Raw genomic sequence first — 21,887 nt, 5'->3', positions numbered from 1 at the left:
TTTTATTTTACCCATTTATTTGATTATAGTTTACGAGAATTGTTAGTGAGAGTCAGAATTAGTTGTTAATCCAATTATGGCATCTCCCAATAACAAACATATATGGTAAGTTATTCATGGTAAGAAAAACAGTTTTTCAATAAGAATCAAGTCATCTATGAAATGAAGGATATTGAAAAATCTGGTATGTTGGATAATTATATTTCGAGTTATTGAATTGGGCCTTAACAGTAGACCAATACCATAAAGGCCACACTACGGAATAAGCCCACCGTTCATGAGGCAGATGTGCTATTTTACGGCTATACTAACCAGATTTCTGCTAGTATTGCCGAAATAAGGCAATTGTGTCAGATTCTAGTATCAATCGCTAGAATCTAGCCGGCCGTGCCGGATTCCAGCCACAATCGCCGATTGTTTTTTATTACCGGTAATTTTTTTTTACGAGCTAAACACCCAAAAATATTTTCAGAAAAATCAAAATATTTTTCGACAAATAACATTTCCCGTCGAAACAAGCAAAATATTAAAAAAAAAAAATCAAATCGAGCTACCCGGGTCACTAACTGCTCAAGGTGCAAGCTTTGGCACCAGCTTGGCTACGGGGATTCGATCATCAAGTCATTTTGTGACAAACGGACCAATTGTCAACGGACAATCATCAATGTCAACATGTCATGCCATTTGAAAACTCTAATAAGTGGCCTATTTAGGGAACAAATTTCACAATCACATCCGTCGGTTTGGTCATTGTAAACCACTGACAATTGGCCCAACCAAAGGTATTGATGCTCATCTCTAATTAGAGTATTTTCTTAGCTTTTCTAACCCCATACAAGAAGTCATAGATCTAATCCCGTCAACACCTGTGGACGAAACACTTCTTTTCCATGTGAAAACCAAGGCCCATCATCCAAAACCAAATGATACAAATGAGAATATAAATTAAATTTGAGAGAGTTTTTACGAGCCCCATATATCCGAGCAAGTGGGTGAACAACCCAAAATTTGTTTAAACAGATAGACTTTATATTAGTTCTTTCATATTTGCTGTTCAAAATGTTAGAACTCGGACAACAAAATTGCTAGAAATCTTTATTCTACAAATGATACATAGCAATTTAGAGAGCCGCACGATGAAAATAAGCCATTTGTTTTTGGACACTTGAAGCCAGTCGAAGGGCAAGCAAGTTGGATTTGCATTCTTTCAAGTAAAGGATGAGGAGGAAGGTGTGGCGGTGCAAAAATTGGTGAGGTAGGAATCAGCCAGCATGTGGCCTAATCTAACCTGGGCCTCCGTGGTTAAATGGAGGTTATCTTCTTTGAGCGGCAGCCCCTTGGCGTCAATGCATACAACATTTGGGAGATTGATTCTGAATTGCGCTTCCCTGACTTTCTCCATGTACTTCTCATCCCCCGACGAGATTGCTACCTGTATCAGTATAACTGCACTCTCATCAATACAATAATGGCATCCATGTTCACAATGAACCAAGCTAGCAACAAAAAGCTTGGTACCATAACTTCTACTTTTTCAATATTTTGGCACTTTCTACACGTTGGCATATAGACTGGATTGAGATTCGGTGCATTACTCAGTACTTAAGGGTAGTTAGGATATTATATTGAGTGCAATAGCTTTTATTTGGATTGTTCATCTTAAATGAAACGTCTAGATCATGATAAGACATAAAAAAGAGAAAAATGGAATGACTTGCGGTGCAAAGAGTGGCTGTTGGGATGATCGGCCGCACCAACCCGACCACACCCCTAAACCACTCTTGTGAGTTGTGGCGAATGCAGCCACCCCCAAAGACCGCGGCTAAAGGGGTGGTTCAGGCACAAAAATTAGCTGCAAACTAGTTTATAGTTAATTCCTACAAACAAGTCTAATAAAGTGAAATGTGTACCATAGCATTTGAGAAACATATGTATTTTTAATAGCATTAATAAGAAAATATATGCTTCTCACATGCTTTAGAAACACATGTCACTTTATCATACTGGTTTGTAAGAATCAACTACAAACCAATTTATAGTTAATTTTTGTCCATGGTTTAGCTACCTTAAAATTGGCTTGGCCGAACCACCCCTTGGCCACGAGAGGTGGTCGGATCATCCCGACAACCACCCCTTGCACCTTTTTCTGCGGTTACAATGTAGACTAAATAAACTATCCAAATTGCAATACTTCTCAATCCTTCCCGCTAGGATTCCTCTTAAAAGTTTGATTATACGTTATCACCTGATTTGACACTTTTATATACTCCAACAAAATGCAATTAAGCTTTTCAACTGAAATTTTCTTAGCCTATGTACATTAGCTGGAAACATGAAAGTGGCATTCATATTTCTATCCCACAAGTTTGGATAAAAAAGAAATCTAAAGAGTGGTTGAAACATAGCGTAAACATGAAATAGGCCAACCTGGATTATTGGAAGTGAAGGCAAACCGAGGTCCTCACGCACGTTGTTGATGAACCTCTCCATGTTCACCTGGTACGACTCAGCATCATGCTGATGCAACGTGTCGCTCTCTCCTTGGTACCAAAGCAAGGCCCTGATTTCCCCACCGCCCTTCACGCTCTCCCTGGCCCTCCCCACCATACTCTCGTACAAGTGCTCCCCACGCGCCCACTCCTTGATTGCGGTCCCGCCCACCGCGCAGGGGACCAGTCCGACCAACCCCGCGCGCTCCCTCATCGCGTTGGAGAACGACATTCCCGGCCCCACCCCACACACCTTCTTGGCGTCGATGTCGGCGTGGAGAGGCTCACGCGCGGGCTCCCAGCGGAGCGTGGCGCTGAGGCGGAGAATGGAGGGGTTGGGGTGGCACTCGGGCGGAACAACGCCGTCCCAGTGGTGGTGCTTGGTCACGCCGCCTCGGCCGGACATGTTGCTCTGGCCGGAGAGGATGAAGATGTGTTTTGTGGGTGCGTCTTCTTTCGAAGTGGGTATTTCCATGGCTTCACAACCGGGTGGCTTGGGTTGTCGGAAGGATTAAGATCTCTAAAATTGAAGTGTATAAAAGACCAAGTAGTTGAAATGTCACTTGTTGCGACAGATTTTTGTTTTGTTTTTTTTTTTGTTTTTTGTTTTTTTTAATATTTTTTTTTCGAGTAAACTTTCTTAAATGGGTATCTTTAGCTTTTAATCTCTGAAAAGAAAAAAAATTAAACAAAGATCAGGGGAGGTTTAGGTAAATTTTTTATTATATTTTGTTATTTTTGAAATACACGTATGGGTTGTTTTGCTAAATTTGAATTCTACTCAAGATTTATTCAACTTTTTTTCAATTTTGTCTCGAGTTTTTTAAATTATCCAAACATAATTCCAAAAAATAAATTTTTTCGGTATTCGCAATTGCGAATATAGTAAAAAATAGTAGAATATAATACAAAAAAATTACATACCCAAACGCGTGCTCAAAAATTTGTTACCATTCTCTCCTTCGGGTATATATAGTTGGTTAAATGTAACGAGGACTATGCTTGCCATGCCCTTTTATCTCGATACCTTAATTAGGTGATTCATATGTCAAATCTGACATGCTTATAGTAGTTTGATCATACCTAAGTACAATAAGTCATTATGTTTACTTTGTTTGTATCTTGGAATTCTAGAAATGTATGGTTCAAAGATTATTTTTATGATTCAGGTCTTGTCAAATCATTGTTAACACTTCTTACCTATTAAATAGTGGATCAATCCTTGTATTGATCGGTTTCGTTGATTGGGTCTTGATCTCCGAGGCGCGTCTCTAATCGCTAATTGAAATTGTATATTCGTGATTGAGTGTTGATAGCACTCGATCGTGAATGGACTTTTCGTTTGGTTGGGCTTTCGGGCAAACGAATAAGGAATCGGCCCGATTCCTAACATCACTGTTTTGGGGTTTCAGCATTTATTTATAGAATTTATTCGTGGATAAAAAAGAGTGAAGGGTTTAAGCAATGGTTTCTTGTGCAAAACTTCTATTTGTCAATTGGCTGAAGTTTTTTAAGCTCATGATGGCAGAATTGAGAGAGAAAATCCAGAACGCACAAATCTCAATCCACAGATCGTTAATGATAATTGCTATCAGCATATCAGTAAGCCCGTCTAGCTCAGTTGGTAGAGCGCAAGGCTCTTAACCTTGTGGTCGTGGGTTCGAGCCCCACGGTGGGCGATTTTGTCTATAAAAGGAATATTGTATTATTCATTTTTCTTTTCATGTATTAATATAAATTCATTGAAAAAGAAAAAAAGGCAAGCAAGCAATTGTTATAGAGACATTCACCACGCTTGGAGGGGGTGTAAACGAGTTGAGCCACTCGCGAACTTATTCGGGATCGGCTCGATTTAAACTCGACTCGTGCTCGAATCGATTATTAAATGAGTTGTTCGTGAACACGAAAATATGATCGATTATTAAACAATACAAATTCGGCTCGACTCGGTTAAAGCTTGTGAACCTGCTCGTATAAAGATCGACTCGCTTATTAAAGCTCGACTCATATATATATATATATTATATTAATTTGTTAATATATAACTTTTTTTTTATATAATATAGTATATTAATCAACAATATACTAATGTAAGTATAAATTAAATAACAAATAACAGTGGTCATTAGTTAGTATATATTTATTGGTTATATGTATAAAAAATAGTAAAAATGAATAATATCAATACTTAATTATTAGTGATATATATGATATAATGACAATCCAAATATTTAATCATATTATTCATGTAATATAATAGGATTAAAGGAATATATGATCATATCATAATATAACATTGTGTCATATGACATGTAATCATTTTATTATATGTTATAAGTATTATCATTAGATATTTAACAATAATTACATCATTTATTTATTTATTTTTTATTGTAAGTTATATAGTTTATTTATCATAAAATATAAATATATATTTTTTATATGTTATATAATGTAATATTAATTTTTAAATGAGCTTACTCATTTTTTGTATGTTAAATAAACTATATAACTTATAACAAACTCAGCCAAACCGAACTTAATTTTTAGCACTCGTCATAAGCTCGAGCTCGACTCGATCGAGTTCATTTAGCTGACTTAAGCTTAATTATTACCGCTCGAACTCGGCTCAAGCTCGTGATGAATGAGCTCGAGATCGGATTGGGCTTGTGATGAATGAGCTCGAGCTCGGTTTTGGCTCGCTTAAGCTCGGCACTGGCTCTCTCGAACTTGACTCATTTACACCCCTACTTAGAGCTCTAGACTCTAGAGACTAGAAGCATATATATCTGTCGACCCGAATTCTTTTTAATGGGTCATCGGAGGATGGGCCTTTTTTATACATCTACCTTCCAAGACATTGTTGTCATTTGATCATACGTGCTGGGCTAATCAGTGTAATGATATTGGATTTGGATCTCTAAAAATTTATTGTTTGGATTGTATGTGAGAGAGTTTATATGAAGCCTACTAATCCAAGTGGGAAGTAGGCTGTTCGAGACCTACTCAAAAAAGTTGGCTCTATAAAAGCCCTTTTATATTTACTGTCCGAATCACTAACAATCTGAAAAGCAAAATTACTAAGAATCGTTATCCAATGATATAGTCTAATGGAATTGAGTTTCAATAAAGGTGTTTCAAAAGTCAGGATGGGATCATTGCGACAGATGGTAGGAAATCCAAAGAAGAATTTGTTAGAAGTGCTCGACTTGCCTACCAAGGATTTGAAATATGGGCAGCTCGTTGCCCCTGATCTCAATCTTCTATGATACTTGTGAACCCTGTTGATCACTTAAACGAATAAGGATTGATTTCAATTTGTTAACTGAATTGCAATCACTTTGGACAATTTCCACAAAAAAATGGAGGCCATCTGCCCTGGGCAATTAGGGTGTGAGGCCCCTCTGCCTGGGGCAAGCAGGTCCCAACCCTCCCTCTTTGTGGTTATTCAGATTGGTGCAATTTGGTCAATAAATTGCAGTTAATCCCGATCCCACTTAAACAACATAGTTTTATATGTTTTTTCTTTTCCTCTATTGATGTCCAATATACTCATCTTTTAGACTCTTAGAGCATTTTGATGTCTAATACAGACCATGAATAGATTTGTCCCTTGGATTATTGGTCTCTACTCCACTCCACTCCACTCCATTTATGGGAACCTCTAGGAGTTGGATAACATTCATCAAGAAACAACTAATCCATTATGATGCAACAAGAAACCGAACCCATCAATGACCATAATTAAAAAAAAAAAAAAAGCAGATCTAGTGCTTCAGGCCCACAATCATGTTTGCTAGTATTTGCTAGTGATGCAAATTGTCATCAACACCTGGGCTATAATCACCGGATCCGAATTTTCAATAAATTTTATAAAATTTACCTGTTCGAGCATGTGAGTGGGCTGCACAAAACTTATTCGGACAAATCAACCCTATAAAAATAATCTCACATTTACCGATCTGAACAATAAAATTGCTTGGAATTTCTATTCATAATCACCACCTAAGTATCTTATACCTTATACATAAAAGTTTGATTAATCAGTCAAACATACAGCAACTTTCTCACATCTGTTATCCACATTCCTCATGCTAGCTCTTTATGTAACATTCAAGTCAACAAAAGAACACACGAAGTAACTTTTATGGGACCCAAATGCATCATTCGAATGAAGACCATGGGATCCTCTCTAGGATTTGAAGGGCATCTTTCATGGACGGTCTCTTGTGGGGGACAAAAGAAGCACAGCTAAATCCTAATTTGAAGCATGCCAGCATGGCATCCTCCCTGCCGCCCGCCACTTCACTCCTGATCGGCGCATCAACCATCTTCAAAACCTTGTTTTTTTCCTCCGCCACCGAACCGGCGGTCCACTGGACCAGTTCCGGCTCTGAAAATACTCTACCGGCTAGAAGTTCAAGCAAAACTATCCCAAATGAGTACACATCCCCCTTGGGGTTAGGCTTGACGTTCTTAAGGGACTCGGGAGCTTGGTAAGGCCACGCAGTTCCGACAGACGAGACCACCGGTGCGTAGGGGCTGGAACCACTTGTGGGGAGGTCCTGTAAGCCTTCATGAATGGCTGCCGTGGGTCTTTGTTGGCTTCCCAAAAACCGGGCTGAGTTGCTTGCTTTGTTGCTGGTGTTGCCAAAGACGAGCCTTTCGAGCCCAAAATCGGAGATTATCGGCTCCATGTCGGAGGTCAAGAGAATATTGCTCGGTTTAATGTTGCCATGCACGTGTTTCTTGTCATGGATGTAGGCCAGCCCCCGGGCAACTCCTCTTGCTATCTTGAGCCGAACCTCAAGAGGTAGATGAAATGGCGATGAGCCTGCTTTTCCTGCATTTCGAAAGAACTTAACATCATAAATAGTTGAGTACTTAATCGTCAACCTAAGCAAACAACAAAAATTGTACAAACACATCAAATATATATGCTCCCTGTACATTAAAAAAACGAAGTTCGAAAAAGAAACAGCAAGTGTAGTAGACAGTCTACTTACGAAAATGACACATGCGTTGGCATATTATGCATTTTCTTTGGGTAGGCAAGTTGGAGACAGGTTACTGCCATAAAGTCGAGGACATCTTTCGTCCTCTCCAATACAGACAGCAAAGATGATTCAATTTGGGATTTAGATCTTCAACAGTTTTTTGTTGAGTAAAAAATGTGAGAGAACTCTTACGACATCCAACTGTCTTAATAGATGACTGCCCCTGTCCCAAATCTATTGGGACAATGGCCCATAGACTCTCTTATTTGATGTACGAATTGCTAATAACCCGGTTAGTAAAAGTGCTCGATATCTATCAATGAGATGAAATGATATCGATATAAATACATATCATACACATTTTCTAAGGATCTCGTTTTCAAATTTACTATTAGATTTATGGGGCTCATATTGGGTCCATAAATTTAATGAAAAATATGAAACTTTGTTGTATAAAGATGTATAAAAAAAAAATATATGTAGAGAATGTGTACGTGTATCCTTTTTCATCCATCAATATGTTATGAACCACATCAGGATATATTCCAGGTTAATGCATGTGGTTCACTCTCTCATGAGGTGAGCCGCCCTATGTGATCATGTGCAGGCCCGTGATTTCCCAAAGTTATTATCTGCTGTTAATTATCTTAAATTTTAATAAATCACATCAGAAGAAAGTATAAAATTCTTATATAGAGGCATTAAAGATTAATTTAGTGACTTCAATCAAAAGAATTGTTAATATACGCTAGAGATGATGATGAAAAGGGAGCTTACTACTGTAACTGGCGCTAGCAAGGCTGCCATTGGAGACAAAGTCATAGATAACAAGCTTCTCAGCCGCTCCCCAGTAAAATCCACGAATCCGAACCAAATTTGGGTGGCGCAGCTTGGCTAAGGCCCTGACCTGGTTCTCAAAATCCCTCATCCTCTCGACTCCGCTCTCTCCAATCCTCCTCACCGCCAAAGCAGTCCCGTCCTCAAGCACCGCCTTGTACACAATGCTTCCGCCGCTGGCTCCCAGCATATACGCCGACGCCTTGAGCAGAGTCTCCAGCTCCAGCTCCGTCTCTCCGTCCACCGTCACAAGCTGACCTTTCTGATCATGATTTGGATGCACATGATGCAGGTGCGCAGCTTCGTTTTTGTTGTCGTGGTCGTCACTATCAGAGCTGGTTGCTTCTGAAGTTATCTCTTCGCCTAAGCAGGAACACGCCGCGGGTTTCCTGGCAAGTGGGTCTTGCTTCATGCTCGCTTCTGCTTTCTTCTCTGAGTCCGTTGGTGCATTGGTTGGCTTGAGAATGCTGTTGTTTCTCTTTCTCACGTGGTAGACGTAGAAGATGACCATGGCAAGGAGACTTATTCCTGTTACAATATAAATTATTCGTTTTTATAAGTTTAATCATTTACAATTGCGGTGTTAGAATATAAATGAGATAAGGGGTGATTTAACCATACCCGCCAAGTCTCCGACAGCGATTCCAGCAATTGCCCCGGGCTTCAGGCCGCTTTGTGTTGGGTTCTGAACAGTTCCGTTTGGCGTGCCGGTTGAGCTTGTCACTGGGGTTGAGTCAATGCTTTTGGGGATGACTGCAATTGCTGGAGAAGTTGTGGAGGTGTCATTGGGTGGAGTAGACAAAGTGGAAGAAATGGGGCAGAGATTCTTCAAAGGTTTGCCACATAGATCGGTATTTCCGGCAAAGAATTCGTTTTTCTGGTTGTGCAAAACTAGAGACTCCGGAATAGGTCCGGTTAGGTTGTTGAATGAGAGGTCGATTGTAGCATTCTGTGGCATTCCTTTTGCAAACTCCGGCGGTATTCTTCCTGAAATCTTATTGTAAGAGAGGTTGAAGTAGCGCAAACTATCTCCACCAAAACCAAGAGGCAGAGACCCATTAAGCAGATTGGAAGAGAGATCTAATACTTGAACCGAATTAAACCCACTAGGAACGCTACCAGAAAAGTAGTTACTCCTCAAAGAAACAACTGTCAGATTCTGCAGAGCAGTGAGATTTTCCGGTACCTTCCCGGCCAATGCATTATCGGAAAGATTCAGAAGCTGCAAGCTTCTTAATCCACCTATAAGCTCAGCCGGTAGCTCACCAGAGATAACATTGCTTGAAAGGGAAAGCACCTGAAGCTCTGAGGCATTGAAAATCGAATTAGGCAGAGACCCATTGAAGAAGTTGTTGGAAAGATCGAGATGGCGAAGGTGTTCGATCATGCCGAGGTCCGGGACAATCGGACCCAGAAGCTGGCTGTTGGGGAGGACTAAGCCAGTGACTCTGAACATGTCCGGCGTGCCGGGGCTTCCGATTTCGGAGCACGTGACTCCGTTCCACGAGCATGGTGTTACGTCGTAGTAGTTCCAGCTCTCCAGGACCAACAGCGGGTCGCTTAGGATTGAGTATTTGAAGGAAAGCAAGAGGATCCCATCCGAGTTGAGAGCAAACGATATTGTTGGAAGCAGAAGGAGAACAAAGGAAGTGACTCTCCACCAGAAAGGGAGGCTCTTGCAGATATTGCAGCTCATGCTTTCTTCAACTGGTTCACCATCTTCGCTACAACTTCATGGTGAAGAAATAGAGTCTTGGAAGGAGAGAAGCAGAGAGGGTGACCAACTACATGTGTGGTTGTTTTGGTGACCAAATCTCCAAAAGGCAGAAGGCAGTGCTTGTGAGGAGGAGAGAAAACAAATGGGAGGTAGAAAAAGAAAGATTGGTGGTAAGAAAATGGAGGAAAAGCAGAGGAGAGTTGCAGAGAGATGCAGTGAGTAGCAGAAAGCAAAAGGACGGTGAAAACTAGGGGTGTAATGAATAGAACTAAAATGAATATGGGAAATATAGTAAAAAGGGAAAGGGAAATGGGTACCACTGTACAGTGTACTGCCTCTGCCAACACTGTCTATTTCCTCTCGATAAACTTAGTTTTAGGCCGGGAAATCAGAGGGGGATTCTGATTCTGCTACAAGACACCCAAGTGAGTTGGAGCCCATATCATGTTGCAAAGGAACCAAAAGTCTACTCTGCTCCCGACTACGAGAAATGCTAGACATTTCAATATTTTTTTTTTCAGAATTTGGTTCTAAATTGATGTATTACAATTCTATGAGATTGTAGTACATTTCTTAAAATGATAGATCTTATAAGATTGTGACACATCAGTTTAGAACTAAATTCTGAAAACAAGTGTTTGATTCTAAATTTCAATCCCCCCTGTTTAGTAAGAGTAAATTTTAAAAGGGAACGTAGACTTGACATTCATTAGTATTTTTATAAACCATTTATTCTACGTAAATTATTTATCTCTTTACAATATGAGATCGAAATGTTACAGAACATGTATTATTTAATGATGATATTTTCTGTCACATCAAAAAAAATAAACATTTGCAAATATGTGTAGCAATCCTTTCATGAGATCAGTGGCTGCAATGAGCACATGAGTAGACTGATGGAAGTGAAAAAGGAAAGAGAGGAAAAGAGATAAAAACGCCAAACTCTCACATGAAAACAGTCATCTATGAAAAGGACTCATCAAATATTGAGTACAAGGAATGGCCCATTCACAATCTAATAATATAGTTTCTGTTTAGATTTGGGAGGTGTGTGGTTCTGGTCTGCCACCCAGAACTACTCTACTTTCAATCAAGCCACAGCAACCCCCCCTCCCCACCCTTTCACCCACTTCAAAATTTACACTAGTTTATCCGCTCCTCATTCTCTACCTTCCCCTTTTTTTAATGGAAAAAAACAAAATTATTCTTTAGATTTTCAAGTAATTTTAATTTAGTTTATAGTTTTAGATATCTAGATCAACCTTTCGTTCAATTAGTTAATGATACGTCACATCACTAATCAATTAACGCCACATGACATATATAGTAGACATGTTGTAATGACTCACCCTCAATAACATAATATTGTCCGTTTTTGGCTCCTCCAAATCAGACTTTCCAAGAGGTCACCTATCTTAGAATTGCTCTCTCAAAAGCACGCTTAACTGCAGAGTTCTGATAGGTTCATAACCATCACGGCTTTAAAACGCGTTGTATCATAAATTGTGCATTTATACATATAAGCACATCCTCATTTTCAGACGATGTGGAACGTCACACATATAATGTATCAAATAAGAACAATAAGACATTAATTTATTGGTCTAATGTTGTATACTCTTAAATAATTGAACAGTAGGTTGACGAAATAGCCTATTTGAAATGAGAGAAAAACCTAACGACCTAATCGTTGAATTGAAATTGCAAGAAAACATAGGAAATAAATTTGATTTTTTTTTTTTTAAAAAAAATTTTTAATCTTAATATTCTAATTATATTCATGATTGAAAAAGTAAGTTTAGAGGTAATCCTGGATTAAAGTTAATAAACAGCATTATAAGATTTGGTGTCAGTGCTTTGATCGGTGGGCCATTTAGTTTTCATCCCATGCGTACTTGAAAAGTCTCACGACTCCTTAACAAAGGAACATAAAATCCGGAACCACAGATACTTTTGATGATCATAGCCACTGGCCCACATGCTCATTCTTTTGATGATCATAGCCATGGCACCGGTTGGCAACCATTTTCTCTATCCTTTTTTTTTTTTTTTTTTTTTTTTTTTTTTACTTTTTATTATTCAAATAAAAAAATACATTACAAAACAAAACTTTTTCATTTTTTTATAAAATAATTTTAAACTTTTTTATATTTTATATTACATCAATCACTTCTTACTACTATTCAAACAAAAATTTCGCTAACACAATCATTTTGATTATAAATTTCTTATTATAAACTGATGTGATGTTATGTTAAATCTTAATTTATCTCAAAAAGGTTAAGCTGATAGGAAAAAGGTAAATTTAATCACTTAATCAATACTTTAATACTTCTCTTCTCACGTGTGAGCTCAAACTACCTTTTAATAGGTAAGACCCAACAAGTGAAATATTTAATTGAAGTTAGGGTAAATGAATGAGTTAAGGTTTGATCTCAAGATATTTGGCTTTGATACCATGCAGGTACGGAGCCAGAAACTCTTATGGGCAGGGGCCAAGGGTCCAAAAAAATTATTGGTAGGGGCCAATAGGCTAAATTTTATTTTTTTTACCTTATAATTTTTTTTTGCTTTTTTTTTTTTGTTGCTTTTTGGAATTGAGGGGGGGCCATGGCCCCTGCCAGCCCCCTCTTAAATCCGTCCCTGATACTATGTTAAATCATCACTTATCCTAAAAGTTTAAGCGGATAGAAATAGATGAATTTAATTATTTAATCAATATTTTAATAAGTTTATGTAATATTAATCGATGTCAATCATTAAAAAGTGTGTTGTCAAGTGACCGTACGCATAATATTTGTTACGTTTACAAACTTACGTGTCAGTTCACTTTATATTTATTTTTATAAAATGTTGACTGCTGCATGAGTTTTAAAAGAAATCGTAACAAAAATTATAGTATTTTAAGCATTTTCCATTCAAATTTAATACACATAATAAGCCAAACTTTTTGTATGCTCCTCATATAAAAATATTAACCAAAGACAACTTTAAAGAAAGGAGCTTTTAACACAAGAGTTAACGAATTTACTCATTTTATATATATATATAATTGAAAGGATAAATTTTTTATTTCTTAAATGACAGGATTACGATGTGAACAACATGATTAACAATTTGGTAAGGGTTCTACGTGGACTCCCTGCCTAATGCATACAAGGCCAATAAAAAGTTTGCCTGATGCAATCTACATACTTCCCCAGCATAAATATCAATCGGTACTGACATAATATGCCAAGGAGAATCTTAGAATATCAAAGGATTATACTCAGCTTTCTCTATTAGGTTAAGTTTTGAGATAATTAATTTAACAAATTTTAACTTTTGAAGAATTAGTTAATCGGACACCGTATTGTAGGCTAATGGACCCGCAACAAGAAGAAACAAACATGGGTAACCTCGTTAGGCATACCAACGGAAGAACGTTTTCTTGATTACTTGTCACCTATTAACCGACATAATCGACTTAACCGACCGCCTATTAATCGTTTAATCAACTGCCTATTAACCGCTTAACCGAAATAAATTTACCGACTGCATTCCGACAAAAGTCGGTTAACCGACCGAATTAACCGACTTAACCGCCTACCGAACCGATACCCATCCCTACTGAAGAGTCTGCATATGAACATGTTTCGGGTCACATTTGAGCACAAAAGAATAGCATGATTGCATCTCTTGGCGCATGTAAATTCTCATAATTCAGACAACAAAAGTTGGGATGTTGGAAAAATCTTTTGATGCTAATAGAGTAGTTATCCAGTTGATGAAAAACTTCAGGGGTCCTGACTGCCGGCAAGATATATGTTAAGCAATCAGACTCTGCCATGCGTGGGAACATTGAAGATGTTTAATTCACATGGATTGAGAACCTCATTGAACCAGACCACCAACCATTCTACAAGCATATATAACTCTTTTCCTCATATGAGATACCTATGTGCATCACAAAATTAGTTGCAGCAGTTTTGAACTATTAGCGACGACTAATTGTCGCTTAACGTCATTAACAACAACTTTTAAACTTTTAGCGACGATTAGAGCCAAATTTCATGTAGTGCTTCTCAATCTATAACTCTTGTTGCAATGTTTCTCTCAATCTTTTAATTTGGTTTGTACACTTTACAAATCTACACGTACTATTGGGTTACAATGCCTCCATTCCGCCTTCAAAATGACAAAAATATCATACATTTTTTTTTAAAAAAAAAAAAAACGTTTAGTGGCCTACGGTTTGTTTTATTTTTTTATTTTTAAAAAATAATTATTATGGAGAGTAATTCTGTCATTTTTACTTGAGGAAATTGAGACATTAATTGCAACTCTAATTGTAGATCAAAAGGATACTTTAACCAAATTGAAAGATTAAGGGGACCTTGCAAATTGGGTACGTGGTAGATTGAAGGGGTAAGTATAATTTTCCCAAAATTGTTTTATGAGAAAAATTGGTTAAATATTTCATTCCACATGTTGGACCTCCCTAGTTAAGACAAAATTTGACGTCACGCGTGAGAGAAAATGTTAGAATAATAATTTAAATGATTATGTCTACCATTTCTTATGTTACTCACATAAACCACAAATACGACAATATTGATCCGACTTAAAAAGGTGCAACTTTCACTTCTACGAAACTATAATGGTGACCGACATTTTAAGCAATGATCCTCGTACTTATTTTTCAAGGACATCACAAATTTTGTAGATGTTGTGCTAAAAATGGTCTCCATCTATTTCTTTGCAAGACAAATCATCAATTTGGATATGATTGGGGAACCCGAAAAATGGAAAAAATAAGATGATCGGGATTCATTGTAATTGACCGTCTACATTGGTGGTTAGAATACAATAAATTGAGAGTGTTCCGATAGAACTCACGTGCCCGAACAAATCTTAGGCTATCAGAACACCTGTCGCGCCGTTATAATATCCTTATAATGGAGGTCCATGATTCAAATAGAATTTGTCCACCTTTTTGCATCTTCCTTGTCAAAAGAATGGTGTGAGAGCTCCGAGAGAAGATCTCCCTTTAAAATCCCTAATTCAATTGTCTTTTCTTTCCCTTTTCCTTTTCTGAGTGCCCTCTTTTTCTTCCACTTCTTTCGGTGTTTCTTTCTTATTAGTAGTCGTTAAGGTTAATCATATAAAGTAGTCACAAGCCTAATCATATAAAGTCAAAGATGTTAATGGCTAGCTTTGTTTATACATGAGCATTCACACCTACTCACCTAGCTAAACAAAATATTTTATTAATTTGGGTAAAAATGCAAATGTATTCGATTAGCTATTTTAATTTTAAAATCATTGAGATGCTATAGTGTTCACCAATATTAAAAAAACAAAATTAACTTTCTGATTCATGATAAGACTTGCATAAGACTTTGAAATGTAGGTATTTTGAAAAAAAAAAAATATATTTATATTAAGAAAAAATTACAGTTTAACTTCTCAAACTGTCAGTCGTTTTACAAGTAGTCCCAACGATTGGAATCTCTCTGCCCAAGCTACCAAAACGTTTCAAAAAGACACATTTTATCGAAATATGCCTATAATACCCATGCCACGTGTCATTTTTCAATTAAAAAAATAATAAAAAATAAAATTCAAAAACTAAAAAAATCTAATTTTTTTATTGAAAAAAATAATAATTTTTTTTTTAGTTTTTATTTTTAAATTTAATTTTTATTATTTTTTAATTGAAAAATGACATGTGGCAAGGGTAATATAGGCATATTTCGACAAAATAAGCCTTTTTGAAACGTTTTGATAGTTTAGGGGGCCAGAGTTCAGGCACGAGCAGTTCGTGGGGTTACTTGCAAAACGACTAGCAATTTGGGGGTTAAATTGTAATTTTTCCTTATATTAAATAATGAAAGTAGATAATTAAAATAAGAAATGATAGATAGGTGCTTTGAAAAAGTAGGTAGTTAAAACATATATATATATATATATATATATATATATATATATATAATAATAATAATAATAATAATAATAATAATAATAATAATAATAATAAAAAAAAGCGATTTTTTTAGCTAAAATGAAGAGAATATTTGTTGAACTGAATTGAAACTCTATCGAACTATTTTATAATTCAATCCCAAATGAATCCTATACCTTGCTATTACCTATTTAGCTATTTAAATTTGTGTTCAGTTTAAAGCTGGAAAAATGTAAACAATGTAAATAAAAGAATAACTATTAGAAGGCTCCATTTGTTTCAGCCTTGAATGTTTTCTGTATTTTTGATATTTGATACAACTAAAGACGATGATCAAACTAAAAAAACATTTTCGGTTTGATAGGAAAACCATTCCCTTCTTTAATCTTTGAAAAAATGGTTTTCGTTTTTAATATTGTAAACCATTTTTTCAATTTTGAATTTCTTTTTCTCGCATGTATTCTCTCTTAGTTTATTCTTCACCATCACCAAAGGTCGCCAAATTCCAGCGACATCCGGCCAGGATGTGTCAAACTTCGGCAAACTCCGCCGCCGAAGTTCGCTGGAAGTTGCCAGTTGTTTTTTGCTATATAAGTTTAATATGAAAAAATTTCACCTATAGAACTTGGGACTTTTGTTCTCATATTCTAATACTCCTCTCATATTTGACAAGTTTATAGGTAACTGCTTAATTCTTTTGATGCTGCAACTTAGAGAGAATACCAGAATTTTTAGGTTCTAGGTTCAACTAGCATTTAGTCAATTTGACCATCTTATCAAAATCCTATTCTCTTATCCAGAATCTCTAGAAACAAAAAGTCAGAAAAGAAAAGATGTACCTTTAGGGGAGTCTTGGATAGTGTACATTTTCATCGCATGAGGAAAGAAGCTATCCAACTATTGCATATACAGGAAAATCACTTGGCAGATATAGTCATAAACTCTCAATCATATTTAAGTAAAGTTGATTAATGCATAATGAATTGAGATATCAGGTGAAAACACATGCAATATCTGATATGCCAAGAAAGGAAAATCTCCTGCTATTTCTCCTCCCTTTTTTTTTCTTTTTTTTTTTAAAAAAAAAAAATGCAATATGGAAATAACATCATATGCAAGGCATGATCAAACTTGTGAAAGCTCGATGATGCCAATACAGAAAAGCAGTTGCTCGACCTGCTTTTTCTGTCTTCCTCAACAAGTACCTGCAATGCTCTCTTAAGAGAAATAGGGGGCAAAACAAATCTGGTTCCTAGATTGCATACCAAATATAACAAGTCAAAGTCAAGCAATCAAACCTGATGCCTTAGGATTAGGAACCAAATCCTAGGCATGAACACCTTCTTCTGCTAGGTGCGTCCATTCCCCCTCATGGGGTTATTCTTCTTCTTGATTCAAGCCTGCCTTCCAGTGGGTGGTTGCTGGCAGGACTTCATCTGCTGAGCCATCCACTCCATCATGCTCTGTATCCAAATAGGTGGCTCACTGTAGTATTGATCTTCTCCCACCTTCTGCGACCTTTTAAATTGCTTGGATTTGATCTTGGATTTGCCACTGTGATTGGCAGGTACAAATCGCTGCTGAGGTCGCTAATGCTGAGATGCATGGTACCAAGGTGCATGAAACCAAGGAGCTTGATATTGAGGAGCTTGATACCTTGGTGCTTGTCTCCATGGAGCCTGGTAAGGTGCTTGATACCATGAAGTTTGATGCTGGGTCAGAGGTCTAATGCCATGATTAGTCAGTGTGGGCACTTCTTTCTTGGCCTTCGCTTTTTGTGCTTTAAGGAGGGAGCACTGGGGTCGGACATGCCCACTCTGACCTCAGTGGTGGCATATAGGAGATCTTCTGATGGAATGAGGCTTCTGAGTGCCTGGAACATCATCATCAATCTTGTCCTTCCCTTTATCTTCAGCAATGAGGGGAGGCTCTGGGACTGCAGGTTTGACAAATACAGTCTTGGAAGTAGAAGGAGTGTCAGTGGGAGGAGCTACATACCCAAGACCAGTCTTGTCGGTTGGGCTTTTCTGAATGGACAGCATGCAAGTCAGCTTTTTATCAGTGACTCTTTCTAATTGGAGCTGCGTCTCCAGTAGCTTTTCCTCGAGCTCTTGAATTCTGAGCAGCAATGAACTCTTCTCAATCTGCAAGCTGTTCAAATCATGAAGGTGCTGCTTACGTCCTTCCCTCAGCTTTTCGTACTCTACATAGAGAGTTTTGTACGCCTCCTTGAGTTCATCCCCATTATCACTATGCTCCGAGTAATAAGAGTCCTCTTCTTCAACAAATGGAGCCACAAAGGCTAGAAATTTTTCAGACTCAGGAGCTTCTTCTTCTGACTCATCACTGAGAGTCACATTGTAAGCCTTCCCCTTGCCCTTCTTGAGGTTCCCACAATCAGCCTGTATGTGCTCAAATCCTGAGCATTCAAAACATCTTGGACCTCTAGAATCCTTCTTTTCTTCTTCCTCAGGTTCAGCTTCTCTAGGAGCTTTTTTTATCTTTTCAGAAAACTTTTTCTTGAATCAGTCATCTCTCATTAGTCTTCTGAAATTTTTGGCTTTCTCTTCCTCCCCAGAGTCATCTCCAGATGAGGCTTCTACCTTTTTCTTGGAAGCCTTAAGGGCAATGGTCTTCAGCTTCTTGACCGGGGGCAGGGACAACTCATAAGTTTGAAGAGATCCCACCAACTCTTCAATCTTCATTTCTTCAAGATCTTTGCTCTCTTCAATAGTAGTCACCTTGATCTTGAAACGCTCAGGCAAAGATATTAGAATCTTTCGGATGAGTTTTACATCCGAGACAGGCTTCCCGAGACTCACCATGGAGTTTCTCAGGTCACTCATCTTGGAGTAAAACTCTCCAAATGTCTCTTCTTCCAACATCTTAGTTTCTTCAAATCTGGAAATCAACATTTGAAGTTTGACAAATTTTACAAGTTTAATGCGTTCATATGTTGTTTCCAAGATTTGCCACGATTCTTGAGCAGATTCACAGTTTAAATTTTTTACAAATTCAAACGGTGAAAGAGCTTGACATAGAGCATGGAGGGCTTTATCATTTGAAAGTCGTGCGTTCTTCTGAGGGACTAGTTCGAGTGCTGTATTCGCTGGTTTAGTCCAACCAGTTTCAACAATACTCCAACAATCAATAGATTTTAAAAAGAACCGCATACGACCCTTCCAATAGCCATAGTTTGTGCCGTCAAAGACAGGAACAATATTAAGAGTTTGAAACATGTTAACAGATAGAAGTCAAAAATAACACTCAAGAATTGAATCTTAACAGAGTGTACCAAGCTTTGATACCAATTGAAAAATAGAAATTGACTTCTAACATAACGTAAGTGTGTGCACAAGGTGTTAACAATGCGGAAAATAAATAACATAAGAATTTTTTTTAACGAAGTGGAAAACTCAATATGAGAAAAAACCACTCCGAGGCAGCCAAACCCAGGATATCCACAATTCAGAAGACAAGACTAGATACAAAGTAGTAACACTCACATACCCCTGATGTAGTGGTCGTATCTTGCTCTCTAACGTGTAACTCAACACAAACGCCTCCCAACCAGGTCTCCTACATGAAGGGGTCTTCAATGGAATCATTTACCTTAGGGCCAACCCCTAAGATAGACTTCAAGTTAAGTGCAACAACAGCACACACAGCAACGGCTTTAGAGAGATCAACTCAGCTCAATAAACTCACAATATAGCCCTTTAAGCACTAGTGAAATTCAATACCGAATTCTTGCTGTTCTCAAGCCTAGGGGCTTCTATATATAGGCTAACAATTCAAATGAGTGTCTGGCTTGATAAAATTGGGCGCCGTCCGGACGGTGGTCATAGGCCGTCCGGACGGACAACTGTGCGACCGAAATTCTGAAAATTTCGCTAAAGATCTTTCCTGTTTGAGAGCCGCGTCCCGACGGTGATGCCCTGTCATCCGGACGGTGGCACATTCGTTGCAAGTAATTTCCATATAGAGGCTTCGCGCGTCCGGACAGGGAGGATGGTCGTCTGGACGGCTGATCTGATGCACGCAATTTCCATATATGACGCACGCGCGTCCGGACCATGCTGACTGGAGTCCGGACGTTTGGATTTGAATTGCGATACTTGCCTTATGGATGAGCGCGTCCGGACGGGAATCCGCGTCGTTCGGACGGTTGCAGCAATCTTCCCATATCTGTGTTTTGGAAAGAAATCTTAAGGCTTGATCGAGCACTGAGGATCGTCCGGACGAGCTGCTGAATCGTTCGGACGAATGCAAGTTGGAGCAGTTCGAAGCTTCTCGACACAGAGGAAGGTCCGGACGGAATTTACGTCGTCCAGACAGATGATGCTTTAGTTTGATGGGCGTCCGGACGGTTTGACACCTCGTCCAGACGGCTGATGCATTGGATAGCTGGGCGTCCGGACGGTATGACATGTCGTCCGGACTGCTGGCAGGGAACCGAAATTTCTAACTTGCAAACTGTGCAAAATCTTCTGGAGACACTTCTGAATAGCAGAATCCCTGATAAAAAGCATATTAACAAAGAAGTGATTTTGTCCAACATAATGTGGCCAATTACAAACTAACAACTAAGAACATCAAGAAACCTCCTTTTGTGCACTATGCTAATCATGTACAAGATACTGGTGGTGATTCTTTCATTTCCACTCAGTAGAATGAGGTTTCACAATCTGTACCTCAGCTGACTATTACTCCAAATTAATGTCAGCAGCTTGTATCCCTTCTACAACATCAATCTGCTACCTTCCATACTTCTTCATCTGCAAACATGGCAGGTAGTATTCGTGCATCTTCCTCTGCACCTTCAGCCTCCACCTCCTCTCAGGTGTCAGGTCCTATTTCTTCTCTTTTCAATCTTAATCCTAGCTATTCAGTATTTTTTTTCTCAGCTTCTCATCCAAAGCCTTCAATTTTTAATTCATATCGTACACCCTGGATATTTGACACAGGGGCAACTGATCATATGATCAATTGTCCTTCGTTGTTCACAACCATTACTGCTGTTGTTTCTAATTTTGTCAAATTGCCTAATGGCTCAGTTGTTCCTGTTACACACATAGGCAAAGTTTTTATTTCAGAAAATCTTACATTGACTGAAGTGCTATGTGTTCCATCATTTACTTTCAATCTTATCTCTACTAGCAAACTCATTAAATTTCTTAAAGCTTGTTTAATTTTCCTTGTTGGTTTTTGCTTCATCCAGAATTTGTACCTTTGGAGGACGATTGGAGTGGGTAAGGAAGATGGTGGCTTATTCTATTTGCTGTAGCATCCGCAAGTTTCTCCATCTCTACCCATATCTTCTTCTGTTTGTTCTAGCTCAATAAAGACTTCTATGTCTGATGTATGGCACTATAGGTTAGGTCATCCTTCTGTTTCTAGAATGCAATTTCTGCATAATAATGTTTCTGCCATTCCTTGTACTTCCAAGGACACTTGTTCAATATGTCCTTTAGCTAGACAACATCATTTACCTTTCCTTGTACATAATTCTACTACATGTATGCCATTTCAATTAGTTCACTGTGACATTTGGGGGTCAATGGCCACTTGTTCAATAAATGGCTCACATTTTTTCTCACTATTGTCAATGATTACACTCGTTTTACTTGGGTGCATTTGAAGAAACACAATCTCAAACTCGTTCACTTTTTCAATCTTTTTTTAGTCTTGTTTATACTCAATTTAATCTTCAGATTAAATGCATCCACACTAATAATGGTTCTGAATTCAAAATGGATGAATTTTGTTCTCTTCATGGCACCATTCATCAACTTAGTTGTGTTGAAACTCCACAACAAAATGCAGTTGTGGGGCGGAAACATCAACACCTACTCAATGTTGCTAGAGCTTTAAAATTCCAATCTCAAGTTCATCTTCCT

The 21,887-nt window shown here is 38.0% G+C and overlaps 2 protein-coding genes and 1 non-coding gene across 3 annotated transcripts; 1 reads left to right on the top strand and 2 right to left on the bottom strand.

Moving 5' to 3' along the window:
• Positions 1 to 924: 924 nt before the first annotated feature.
• On the bottom strand, positions 925 to 3,025 carry LOC133881509 (probable carbohydrate esterase At4g34215). Its single transcript, XM_062320445.1, has 2 exons — positions 2,428 to 3,025; positions 925 to 1,432 (listed from the first exon to the last, which is right to left on the bottom strand). Exons 1-2 carry the CDS (start codon positions 2,962 to 2,964, stop codon positions 1,208 to 1,210), a joined length of 762 nt encoding a protein of 253 aa, XP_062176429.1. The 5' UTR covers positions 2,965 to 3,025; the 3' UTR covers positions 925 to 1,207.
• A 1,070-nt stretch (positions 3,026 to 4,095) lies between these two features.
• On the top strand, positions 4,096 to 4,168 carry TRNAK-CUU (transfer RNA lysine (anticodon CUU)). Its single transcript has one exon. It is a non-coding gene; the product is annotated as a tRNA-Lys (tRNA).
• A 2,284-nt stretch (positions 4,169 to 6,452) lies between these two features.
• LOC133881508 (receptor protein kinase-like protein At4g34220) lies at positions 6,453 to 10,372 on the bottom strand. The gene is made up of 3 exons (XM_062320444.1): positions 8,945 to 10,372; positions 8,264 to 8,851; positions 6,453 to 7,332 (listed from the first exon to the last, which is right to left on the bottom strand). Exons 1-3 carry the CDS (start codon positions 10,017 to 10,019, stop codon positions 6,653 to 6,655), a joined length of 2,343 nt encoding a protein of 780 aa, XP_062176428.1. The 5' UTR covers positions 10,020 to 10,372; the 3' UTR covers positions 6,453 to 6,652.
• Positions 10,373 to 21,887: the final 11,515 nt, after the last annotated feature.

The sequence above is a fragment of the Alnus glutinosa genome, chromosome 11 (assembly GCF_958979055.1).
Source record: "Alnus glutinosa chromosome 11, dhAlnGlut1.1, whole genome shotgun sequence".
Classification (NCBI taxonomy): domain Eukaryota; kingdom Viridiplantae; phylum Streptophyta; class Magnoliopsida; order Fagales; family Betulaceae; genus Alnus; species Alnus glutinosa.
Note: the sequence above shows the minus strand (reverse complement) of the source record. Positions and strands in the feature narration are given on the sequence as shown.